Below are 12636 nucleotides of genomic sequence, written 5' to 3' on the forward strand. Positions count from 1 at the left end.
AGGCAATGGCCCGCTCGTAATGCCTTCCCAACACCAGTCTGCAAAGCAGAGGATGATTTGGTAGAACTAAGCTGCTCTTTGCAGTCCTTAACGGTCTAGATTTAATCGTTCATCACACGTAGGAATCTAAAAGTTGAGAACCAACTTTTAATTTAATTATTCGACCCCTTATGAATACCAACAAGAATGTTTTAAAATTAACAGATGTAAACTCCCAACATGAAAAACTGATCACATTGTCTAATGTTATCACATTACCATCTGCAGCTCTGTTAGTTTCATCTGCAGAGAGAGTCGTATAAAAGGTTTCCTTCCTCATATACTGTAGGTCAGATGCACCTTTAAGACTAACAAACTTTATTGTAGCATAAGCTTTTGAGAAACACAGCTCTCTTCATCAGATGCATCTGTCGAAGAGAGCTGTGTTTCTCAAAAGCTTATGCTACAATAAAACGTTTGTTAGTCTTAAAGGTGCTACTGGGCTTTTGCAGCAACAGACTAACATGGCTAACTCCTCTGGATCCGTAGATCAGTTGGCAGTCTTCCTCCCGGAATGTGCTGCTTCAGAGCGCAGGCAGGAGCTCCTCCATATTTAAACAAAACACAAAGCATTTCCCAGACATAAGAACACATCAAAGGAAGAACGGCCTTTAGTGATTTATTTTGGTCTGGGGAGCATTCAACCAGGTGCAGCTTGAAAGGTTAACAGTCCAGAAACTAGTTTACTGCTTCCAGAACTGGGCTTCTCCTTCCACCCAATAATTATCTCCAGCTCACAACAGTATAAGTGAGGATTTTCAGATACTGCAAGGAATGGTTAACTTGACACAAGAGTTTCCAAGGGTGGTGGGGGTGAGTCAGGAAAGCACAAGGTCTTCTCCCTGCTTTCAAGGCTCTGATGGCACATCTCTTGGCACTTCTTATTATTGCAAACTTGAGCAGCCAAAAAAAAAAGTGAAGAGTTGTTTCAGTGGGGGGGGGGATGGAATAGGAAGATTCTTTCATGGGAATGAAGGCAACAAAGATTAAAGTACTTTAGTGCTCACACTAAATGTCAGTTTTGCAGTTTCATTTGAAACCAACAGCGAATCATGAAACGTCATGAAAAAGATTTTTTTTAAAAAATCTCCTAGAGCAATTACTAAATGAAGAATTACCGCACTAGATCAGTAAACCCCAGAAGAACAAAACATAAAATAAAACCAGTGTCTCGTGTCAGGTCCTTTCCCCATCATACAGTACCCATATTTTTTAAACACACTCCATAAAATCTGCCAGTTTGGCCACATTGCACATTTTTTTCTCTAAAAAAAACAACTGTATAAGGTAAAAATGCCTTTTTTTTAAAGTTTCCTAGTATCAATTCTCAAGTTAGCTTCCAACCCTAAAGTTAAAAGATCAGCTACAAGGAGTTTAAATTATTATTTACAAATCCAGCAGGTAGAACTTCCGTCATGGCTTGTCTCCCGTCCTCCTAGCAACTTTCACTCTTGCAGCAGCTTCACAGGTTTCAAGCTCCTTTGGGGGAGGGGGGCTTCCATCACTGATCATCTGTCATTTTCAGCAGTTCTAGCAAGGCCCCAACAGCACCAAAATAACCCTGCAAGGTAAGGAGAAAAGTCAATCATGCTGTAAGAAGGCAATATATTTGTCAAAAAGGACAATTATGTAGCTTTTCCAACACATACACGTCTGAGAACAAAAACAAACTTACAGTGGAATCCTAAGCAACTCTACCCAAATCCTACTCTAGGGGGTCTATTCTCAGGCAAGTGTTATTGGGATCACACTGTTGGTGCGTGAATTTAGACATGGTGCTTTATTCTCAGGGCTGTGCGCTCTCCCTTTCACAAGCAAGGTTCAGGAAGTCTTAAGAGTGAATGTGAAATTCGGAGTTTCTTTTCCACAAGGTGGAATTCTAAACTAGGACAAGCCCATGGCTTAGAATCCCACTTTGTTGTACAAGGAAGAAAGTTCTATTTGTTGCCACACTGAAAATTAGACACCACAACAAACTGAGGTTAAATAAAGACTTCCTAAACCAGGAAGTCTTCTTCAATCTTGGCTCACCATGAGAAAGGAAGAGGGGAGGACACCTGCGACCCTGAGAATAAATCAGGCTTATTCCTTTCATGAACTCTAGTTTGCCCAATAAAAGATTCAACACGTCACTTGTCCTATAAGGAGAAACAAAATGCAAAACGTCATTTTGTTCACTTTCATTCATGATGCTGCGTGTCATCGTGATAAGCCTGTATTGTGGAAAGCTCTGGACCCTTAAAAATGCATTGTTACCATGTGAATGGGGAGCATGCTTGCCTGTATTTCATATGCAACTATCTCGTGATTATTGCAGAGAAAGTCCCATGCAATTTACCTCTCCCTGAATTGAAGGAAGTAGACGGAGACTGCCAAAAATTCACTACAACTGCCAGGAAGCTATCTAGTGAGTTAGTATAAGATGGAAACATACCCTAAGGGAGCTTTCACATTAAGCTGTACATTTAATACTCTGCTCTAAAGGCCTTAGACGAAAGCCTCGGATGCCTTCGTGGAAATACAACCACTGTGAAATACAGTGCTATTACAATAAAGGCAAAAATGAAAGGTGATTATATACACTCAAAGTTTTATTATAATGTATTAATTATTCCCAATATTCCATGTAAGACATTCAATACATAAATATAGTTATCCCCATCCAGTATCCAAGTGGCATACAGAAAACTCTCACAAGGGAGAAGTCCAAGGAAAATTTATAAGTAGAATTAATCAAAATCTGCACAGTGTCCAAAGCGCAAACGAGACGGGGCTTCTGGTTAACTCCCATGTTTCGGCTATCTGGTCCCTTCTGCAATAAAGGAAACTAGCACGGCACCCAACAAACAGTCAAGGTCAAGTATTTTCTACAACGTATAATTCTGTATGACAACATGTGCTCACAATCTCTCTCTGGTAGTATTATTTGTGGGAATACATACACGCAGACCACCGGTCAGAAACTACTTTAAGTAGGAGTGTCAACCATGTAATGAACAGTTTGGGTGCCCCCCCCCCTTCACGATGCAAGTAAGACAGCTGAGAAGATGAATGAGTGTTATGTCTTTCTAACAGCCTTTACCTCATGTTCCAAAAAGAGAGCTTTGAGTTGTCCCTTTGACCAGTAATCCATGGCATAGGCTAGTACCTTCATGGAGACCATGTTGATTCTCAGAAAGTTTCCAACGAACACCACCCTGTCAATGTTCTGTAAAATTTAAGTGAAACAAGGGAAAAAAAATACATTTAATGAGATGTCATTTTCAAATCACACCACTTACTGGATTTTATTCAGTGCTCATTCCGCCTCACGGCCTGAAAGCACTGACCGCGAGAGCAGCCAAAACTCCATGACCTTATTTCGAGAGGATAATACCAAGAGGTCACATTTACCTATAGCCAGAAAGCCATTTTTCAAGCAATATTATGAAGAAGCTCCTTTCTGCTGCTGTTGCAGTGTTATGTTGAGGGAAATGTCATTATGTTCATTTTTACATAGCAAGATTAGCGCTTTTTAAAAAAGCAAAGCAGTGCTTATCGCAGCCACCTTGTGGCAAGTCCACAGTAATTACTCTTACTGGCCACATGTAACTGTGTCAACCACATCACATCAATACAACAAAACAGCAAAAAATACCCACAACTTCTTGTAAACATTGTGTGTGTGTGTTTTGTAACACCCTCTCAACTCAGTGGAACTGCTTCCCAGTAAGCATGCACCTATACTTGGGCTGCGTGTCTTCTGATTTACAGAAGCTGTTCGGTTTAGTCACCTGAAAAAAAGTTTCCTCCTTGCCACTGGCAATCAAGTGGCTGTTTTTACAAGCCACTGTAAACCATGATACTTAGCCATACCAGTACCAGATCTATTCTGGAGTAACGAAAGCATTTGTCTTCAAATACACCTGTATCAAATCCAATCCTGAGCATTTCTGATCTGCACCTCCAAGGTTGCAACAACAGGCTTCTCCCAAGTATAAATTACACTCTTCAATACATTAGGACCAGCTTTCTGTGTGTAATGAAGATGTATTTGGACTGGAGGGATGCTTCATGCGTGCTCTGGAGCCAACGACATTCAGGACAGCAAGGCGGCCTATTCTCCAGGTTCATAACTAATAGATGGTATGTCTGCCAAGATGCTCTGTACAGAAAATACCCCAAACCAAGTCCGCAGGCAGGATTCTGTGGCTTGCGGGTCAATTTTTTTTCTGGTGGGGCTGAAGTTCTCAGTGCAGAACGAAAAGCCATTTAGCCAATAGAAAGCTGTTATCAGGATAGATCTCTAAATTGCAAGCTGTCAACCACTTTAGATGACAGTTCTCAGCTGCTGCAAGTTAATCACTTCTGCCAGCCTAAGCAACAATTCTGGTAACAAGTCAGCAGGTGGGGGTGATGACTTCTACAGTCAAGAAAGCTAACACTTGGACAGAAAACTCTCTTAAAGGAGACCAGTTTCTTGACACAGAGTTAGAAGGGATCCTAGAGGTCACCTACTCCAGCCCCCTTGCTCAGTGCAGGAATTAGTCAACTACAGCACCCCCCTCTGCTTAAAGGAGCACACGCCTTTAAAAATGTTTTTAAATGATTGGAAAAAAGCCTTTATAGGCGATTGCACGGAGATGTGGAAGAAGGGCCTCAATGAATGTGTGAAATTCATCCTGAGTGAGATAGATGGGAGAATACACCATGACTTCGCTCTGAGGCTGCACTTGAAGAAAGCATTTATAGGAGAAATTCTTGTGGGGTTGTGTCTTTAAGAAAGGGGACAGAGCCCCCAAAAGCCCCACCATAGCTACCGGGCTGCCCCAAACCTCAGAAATTTCAGAGTAGCTTTGAACCCTTCTTGTACACTTTATATAATACATACCAAGAAGAGGGCATCCTTGTTATGCTTTTAGGCTTCTATAAATGTAGCAGTGGGCTAAAATTCTTGGCTGACAGCCATCAGTATTTAGCATGACTGAACTACTTTAGAAAGAATGTGATTAAAAAGGGTTCAAGCTCGCATTATTTATAGCAGTAAGAGCTTTGTTCTGATACTGCAATTTGAGTCTCAGTGCTGGCAGCCTAATTATCACCCTTGAGGTTGGTGACTACATAGAGCACCAAAAGAAAAAAATCACTGCAACTCATTTTGGTCCAGAGATCTTCAAGTGCCAACATGCTAAGGGCTAATTTTAAGCAAGCACCTTTGAATTCTACTTTTCTGGGCAACACAGCGCTTTCCCCTTCAAGTCATATTTCTAGTAAAACCAGACAATACCTTAAGCTTAGGATTCATGCAGCACTTTTCCAAAGTGCTTGCCGTATCTTAAACGCAATTATTTCAGCAATCTCGAGAACCACCGTGTGAAGCAGGCCCATATTATGGGCTGTAGACTACAAATTGTGGGTAGACTACTGCACTGCAGTGGGAGCATTCCCTGCAACACCACAGCCCATTTCTACTGGCGAAAGGGTAACGACGGACCTTGCTACTGCCACTGTACTGAAAACCCTACTCATGCATCTTCTCACCAGCCTTTCACATCAAGCAAGAAAGACGTAATCCTCTTTTCAAAACAAAATATTATCATGCTATCAGTACAGGGGAGGAAGGCAGCAGGCAGTACAGCATGAACTTGTCAGATCTTGGAAGCGCAGCAGGATTGGTTGCTGGAAGCTCAGCAGGATTGGTTGCTGGATGGCAGACCAACTAGGAAGACTCTGCAGAGGAAGGCAATGGCACACCACCTCTGCTTCTCACTTGCCTTGAAAACCCCTTGCAGGAGTCCCTGTAAGTCAGTTGTGACTTGGCGGCACATGCGCATGTATCGGCACAAGCCGATCTCCGTGTGTTAAAGCCAAAGCTTTGCTGCTTGCAGTGGTTAGCTCTCTCTGCTTTGATAGCCCTGTACAATGCTGCTTGAACTCCATGCCACAAGGCAACACTGTAAAGAAGCTGAAAGCAAAGAGAAGGATGACTAGGGATTAAAAAGACTGTTACAACCTAGGCCAAGAAATTCGTTGAGGAGCATTCCAAGGCAGTCTCAGTCACAAAAGCAGGGAAACAAATTATGTTGTGACACAGAACAAGCAATTCAAAATGCACTTTTTAAAAAAGTTTGTTACATTTTTATCTTGCCCTTTCCACCAAACTCATCAAGCTGGAACTAGCCCTTACGGTTTCCACCAAAAGCATGGTTGCCACCGAAATGGCCCATGTATCTCCTCCTCCTCTAGCAACATCGAGTAATACAAGTACTGTGACATGGTCTCCTGTTGTCATGCCTGACCTCACAGTCACAGGCAGCAGCCAATGCAGTGGACCAAGAGTGGAAAAACCTGCAGCCTGGGGAGACCATGTCATGTGTTTGGTCTTATTACTAGATGTTACCTGCGGAAAAGAAGAAGGAAGACACCATTGTCAAGGTGGCAACCACACATCTCCCATAAAGATCTTTGGTCCCAAGGAGCTGCTATTTGGGGAGTTCAGTGAGAGAAAGCAGCAGGGAAAGAAAGGTGGGAAAGAGTAACTTCGAAATAATCGGTAGTCATTCAAAGAAAAGCCTGTGGGCCAAAGCATAGTTTGATGGCAACATGAGCTACTGCAAAAGGTCCTGAACAATGCGTACATCTACAGGGATCAAACATATAAGCCAGAGATGCAAGAACTTCTGGGAGCACAGCAGGAGCTTTCAAAGCTTACCATCACACACCCCCTTACCTCGTTCAGTGCACACATCCGAGCGATGGAGCCGATGTTGTTGGTGATGGTGACCAAAGTTGCTCTTGCCAGGTCCTCTTTACTGATGGAATCCCGCTTCTCTTTGCTCATCATGTGACCAAAGCTGCATGACAATACTAGAAGGTGTCATCTTTCTTACATTTTTTAGGAACACCAATGTTTCTAAATACATGTTTTTAAACAATCTGGGACATATATCATTAAAAGAGTTCTTGATTCAAGGTAAAAGGTAAGCATGTGAAGTTAGCAAACCAGTAAGTGCTCCTACCCATGGTGAGCTAGGGTTTCTTTCTTAAAAATCATGATTGTATTTTAAGTTGCAAGTTTTGTCTTTGTTGCATTCTGAATATCTGCCAGTGAGCAAACAACAAGAAGTCCTGTGATAAAGACCAACAAATTTATTTATTTTGGTATGAAATAGGCTATGAAAGCGCTGTAAAAAAAGATTTCAGATGCCAAATGACATTAGCAGGTGTGATTGGATTAGTTGTGATATGCCAGGTGTGGAGAAATCAGCATTGGTAATGAGACAGGAAACCTGTAGCAGCTATCTTATAAAGGAATTTTAAAAGGAGTTTAGAAAGGGAGACTGCTGAGTTGCACCTGATAACAAAGCTCAAGACAATACATCCACCTGGACTGAATCAAGACCTAGACTTCCTGTCCCATTACCAATGCTGATTCTTCCACGCCTACTACCTCTCAGCATATCAAACCCAATCCAATCACACTTGCCATTTGCCTGCTTCATGACATTTGACATCTGAAATAACTCCACTTTCCAGTGTATAGGACAGTGTATAGGACTCACATTCTAGCTCAGGTGGCCAAACTGCAGCTGGGGAGCCACATGCAGCTTTCTCACACATATTGGGCAGGCTCCCAGTAGGGCAGCTGCTGGGGAAGTGAAGGGGAGGCATGCTTTTTCTTCCTTCCTTCCTTCCTCCCTCCCTCCCTCCTATTTGCTTTCTTTGTTTCTCTCTTTCCACCTCGTTCATTCTCTCTTTCCACCTCTCTTTCCACCTCTCTCTCTCTCTCTCTCTCCACCTCTTTCATTCTCTCTTTCCACCTCTCTCTCTCTCTCTCTCTCTGACAAATAAATATGATTAGCAAACAAACAAATATCTTTGGACAAATAAATATCATTATCAATATCTGTTTTTACTCTATGTTTTTATTTTTGGCAGTCTCATTTAATGTTAATAAAAGGTAAATTTGCATATTTTCCAATAAAAACGTGTGTGAAATATTTGTTCATGTCTTACGTCTCTCAAACATCTGACGTTTATTCTACGTGACTCTTATGTTGAGCAAGTTTGGCCACCCCTGTTCTAGCTATATCTGAAGAAGTGAGCAGTGACTCAAGAAAGCACATCCCCTGCCACAAATTTTGTTAGTTTCTAAGGTGCTACTGGACTCTTACTCTTTTCTCCTGCTACAGACAGACTAACACAGCTACCCAGTGCTGGACGTTACAGGATTACATTCCCTGAAAACAGAGGCACAGCATATAGGAGTCAATCAACTGACTGAAGTAAACTAAGATTCAGTGTATAAGGACCTAATGCATGACCTATGCTTTTCTTCCCTTGACCATGCAAGCATTCAGGCTTAAACAGATGTTAAATGTGTGTGGCTGAACCCTCCTGACAGTCCGTTATTTTAAGGAAAAGTTGCCTTAGGGCAATTTGGAGTGAAGTAGTACAAGGGAAAGACAAAATGCTGTGGTGTAATGGTTAGTGTGCTAGAGTAGAATCTGTGAGACCCAGGTTCAAATCTTTACTCTGCCATGGAAGCTTGCCATCTGTCCTCAGCCTTACCTACCTTACAGGGTGGTTGTTCTGAATATAAAATGGAGGACAGGAGAATTGATGTAAATCGCTTAGGGCCCCCATGGTTTAAACAGGTGCTCAAGCCATAGTCTGTGTTAACCATGATTAAGGCCTAATTTGGGTTCTGATTGTGTCAGGAGAAAGGAGAGATATACAAATGTCCTAAACAAACCAATAAATAATAAACAAGACACTTCCCCCACTTCTCCAGCTACATTACTTGAAAGGTGAGAAGCAAAGGTTGACAGTGTTTTCCTGAACGCAATCTCCACAAACATGGCTTAGCTCAACCAGCTAGCTCTGATTTCACTTCATTTTGGATTGTGGGTATGGTTAAGGCAGCAGAAAATGGTTGTCCATTTCTCCTGCACCGGGGTTAGCTTTTGACAACCTCGTAAACCTGGACTGGCCCAAGCACACCCAACTTTGGCAATCAATTATGACAACACATATAAAGGAGTTTAATTGACCAAGCCACTTGTAGCACTTCTGCTTTCGGAATATTTGCTCATCTTCTGATATCTCCTTGCAAAATGGTTCTCTCTCTTGACAGACATTGATTTATTGTATTTTCTCTCTCATGCACCCAATTACTTTCAACTGTTCAGTTCATGTGTTTGAGGTACCCATAGGGGGTACCACTGTTTTTGCTGCATGAGATTAAAATGGCTTCCCTGTTGGAGAAGAGTATAGTTACTCCTAATGGACAGAAGAATCCAGGGTGAGCAGTGGGATTAGATCAGTACCACAACGCAAAGTCTAGTCATATACAATACCAGGCACATAAATCTCCACATGACCCACTGATATGTACCTGGATGCTACAGCAGATCCTTGGAGGCCAAACCGTTCGTAGTCTCCTCCATAAATGTCTTTCACCAGTTTATCAACATTGGTACTGTCTCCTTTGGCTGCCATTTCTAGAGCTTCTTCGAAGGTCTCACAGCCGGTCAGCAAACAACACAGTCCCAGGAATGTACCACCACCAAGACTGGAGAAGGAGAAGAACCATTTCAGCCACTGTACCGCTGTCCGCGTTTCTATGTACCTATTCTCTACGCAGGACTCTAAGACCTTCCTCGAGAAGAGCCCCACAGACCATAAACTCCACTATGTATGGATTGGGGGGGGGGGTTTGATAGCTGAGGCAAGATGTATTCGGTTATCCTGTGATTCTGTTGGAGAAGAACACCCATCATCACTATGAACTAGCTCATACATGCCCTGCACAGTGTCCAAAAGCCTAATCTCAGAAGCTAAGCTGGGTCGGCCCTGGTTAGTATTTGAATGGGAGAACACCAAGGAATACCAGGATGGCGCCACAAAGGCCGGCAATGGCAAACCACCTCTGAATGTCTCTCGCCTTGAAAACTCTATGGGGTCACCATAGCTTGCCTGCAGCTTGGCCGCAAAAAAATAAAGTTCATTCACTCGGCTATTAATCCTGCAGATGGAGGTGGCAGGCCTGTGCAGCTACACATATACAAGTCCAGTCTGTTCCATTCCTCAATACAAAATAAAAAGAGGAGAATGATTGCACAGATCAGGCTTACAATCTATGCTCTGCTGTCCCATTATCCCATGCTAGGCTAAAGGGGCATTTTCACCAGGCAAATAGGACTGACTGCCAATCAATGCTCCCTCTAAGCAGTGGAGTCTTGTGAGCAAAAATTCTACTTTTGTGAGCTCCTGGCATTAAAGTTGTGAGTGAGCGATTTGGCTGCTGCATAAATCAGTTTGCTCTGGAGCCATCCTTCCTGAGCGAAGACAAAAATGTGTGAGGGGGAGGCTAAAAAAAATGTGAGCTAGCTCACACTAACTCAGCTTAGAGGGAACACTACTGCCAATGTATGAACTGGACCAGCAATGCATTTTACAGAAGTGTGCAGCTGCTAAAACATTTAACATGTAACATTTGCAGGAGCGATAAGCTCAGTGAATGTGCAAACCTGTAGTGCCTGCGAATTTTAATGAAAACGGTGTGCCGTTGCTTCAGAAGTTATCAGTGAATACACAGTCTGGGATTATGGTGGTGGAAAGTGCCCTCATGCCACAGCTGACTTATGGCGATCCTGTGGGGTTTTCAAGGCAAGAGACATTCAGAGATGGTTTGCCATTGCCTGCCTCCGCCATCATGACCCTGGTACCTTCCCACCGAAGGGGTACCTATTTATCTACTTGCAAAACCCTGCTTATAGCACCTGCTAAAATAGGTTTTCAGCAGTGCTGCTTCTCATTTTAAAAGAGATTAAAGAAGTGCAAATCTGTTTCCATAACTACAAAGGTCTTATCTAAACGGACACGTATACGCAACGGGCTCCTAGTAAGACCATGGACTGTCAAGCTGATCCAGAGGGCTACAGTTCATGGAACTGGTTAAGAGCACAAATGGCTCGCAACACCCATTCAGTTAAAAAACCCACAGGGTCTTTATAGATGTGAGATCCCCCTTCTATAAGACCACTCAGCCCCTTTCTCCAAATGGCACCCTTTGGCTTGAGAACCTTGATGATGAGAACAGATTTTTTTAAAAAAAAGATCTTTGCAAGTAGCTCAAACCTTTTGTTAAATTAATGTCCATAAATAATACCAGCTGTGATTAGAAAATTTGCTATTAAAATTAATTATACTGAAGAGATGTCCTGCTAACAATAATTAAATTAATTTTACCACTAATACTGCCTTCAGGGAAATTCCTCTATGAATATTTAATGCACATGGATTTGGTCTGCCTGATCCTTCTTAATTCTCTTAACGTGCACGCACACAATACGCAATGGATTAAATCCTCTTGTCTGTTTTGCTATCCAACAGCAAACAAAAACAATATTCAGCAACTTATTTGCTAAAGGGACGCATCTAAGCAAGAAAAATCTGGGAGGAATATGAATCAATCAATCCGTCTGCTGAAAATACAGCCAGGTGTGGCAACAGTGATACCACCCCAAATACCACCATTCACTATACACATTTAAAGTTCCTCTAAATTCCTTTTGGTATTGTGTTGCCAGAATGGATTCAAAGGAGGCAGAAGCAATGCTTGCTGCTAAGAAAGAGGGCTTCAGGACTCAAGCAAGTGTGGAAATAGCTGGTATCTGTTCTGGAGGAAACTGTGTTCCTTAATTCTAAATGTGAGAGCCAGTTTGGTGTAGCGGTTAAGAGCAACGGGACTATAATCTGGAGAACCAGGTTTGATTCCCCACTCCTCCACATGCAGCCAGTTGGGTGACCATGGAGAAGCCACAGTTCTCTCAGAGCTGTTCTCTTAAGAGCAGTTTCTGTCAGAGCTCTCTCAGCCCCACCTACCTCACAGGGTGTCTGTTGTGGGGAGGGGAAGGGAAAGGAGATTGTATGCTGCTCTGAGACTCCTTCGGGTAGTGAAGAGTAGGCTTTCAAAACCAACTCTTCTTCTTTTTCTTGAAAGGCTGTGGTTGCTCAGCGGCAAGAGGGAAATGTGCTGTACATGCTAAGAACTATCTATTTGCTGCTTTGAAGAAGGGGTATGTCCAAGGATGCTGAAATCACATAATTCAAGGAGGAGAGGTAGGGGCTCCAAGGCCAAGAGAACCTGCAGGAGATTTGGTTTGCTTTTCCTATGCTACTTCATGTGCCAGTCTTTATCCGTGTCTTCTAAAACAGTTTAACAAGCTGTTAAGGCAGGCGGCTTTAAACAAAAATGTAATCCATGGGACAGTTCCAGGTTGTTCCACTCCTTCCCCTCCAGCGCACTGAAACTTAATAAAGATTTTTTTACTGGTTAAAAAAAACAACACACACACTTCCTTGGCTTGCACGGACAAGCTTGTAAGGCTTTGATGAGAGTGTTCTGGGTCTATTTAAGAGCTTGAAAAAGAAGGCGAAGCAATGAGAGTTACTGATATTGCTGAGCACGAGCCGACGCAGCCTTTATTTTGTATTTGCAGAGTTGTTTTTTTAAAAAAAAACTTTAGCTAGCTTTGTTGACTGAAATCTTGGGGCATGAAGTGAGACAGACTCCACTCCGAGTCCATCTCATGTGGGGTGCTATCATTATCC

General features: G+C 42.6%; 1 protein-coding gene across 2 annotated transcripts in view; it reads right to left on the bottom strand.

The window, feature by feature from the left end:
* Positions 1–486: 486 nt before the first annotated feature.
* Positions 487–12636, bottom strand: part of LOC107124756 (pantothenate kinase 1) — a 38391-nt gene continuing 26241 nt past the window's right edge. For both annotated transcript variants that reach the window (XM_015428262.1, XM_015428263.1), the window contains exons 4-7: positions 9416–9592; positions 6749–6872; positions 3122–3247; positions 487–1600 (exon numbers count right to left, since the gene is read on the bottom strand). In XM_015428262.1, coding sequence (XP_015283748.1) covers positions 1541–1600; positions 3122–3247; positions 6749–6872; positions 9416–9592 — 487 coding nt within the window. In that variant the 3' untranslated portion in view covers positions 487–1540. The remainder of the gene's footprint in view (positions 1601–3121; positions 3248–6748; positions 6873–9415; positions 9593–12636) is intronic.

This window comes from Gekko japonicus, unplaced genomic scaffold (assembly GCF_001447785.1).
Source record: "Gekko japonicus isolate JY-2015 unplaced genomic scaffold, Gekko_japonicus_V1.1 scaffold2122, whole genome shotgun sequence".
NCBI lineage: Eukaryota > Metazoa > Chordata > Lepidosauria > Squamata > Gekkonidae > Gekko > Gekko japonicus.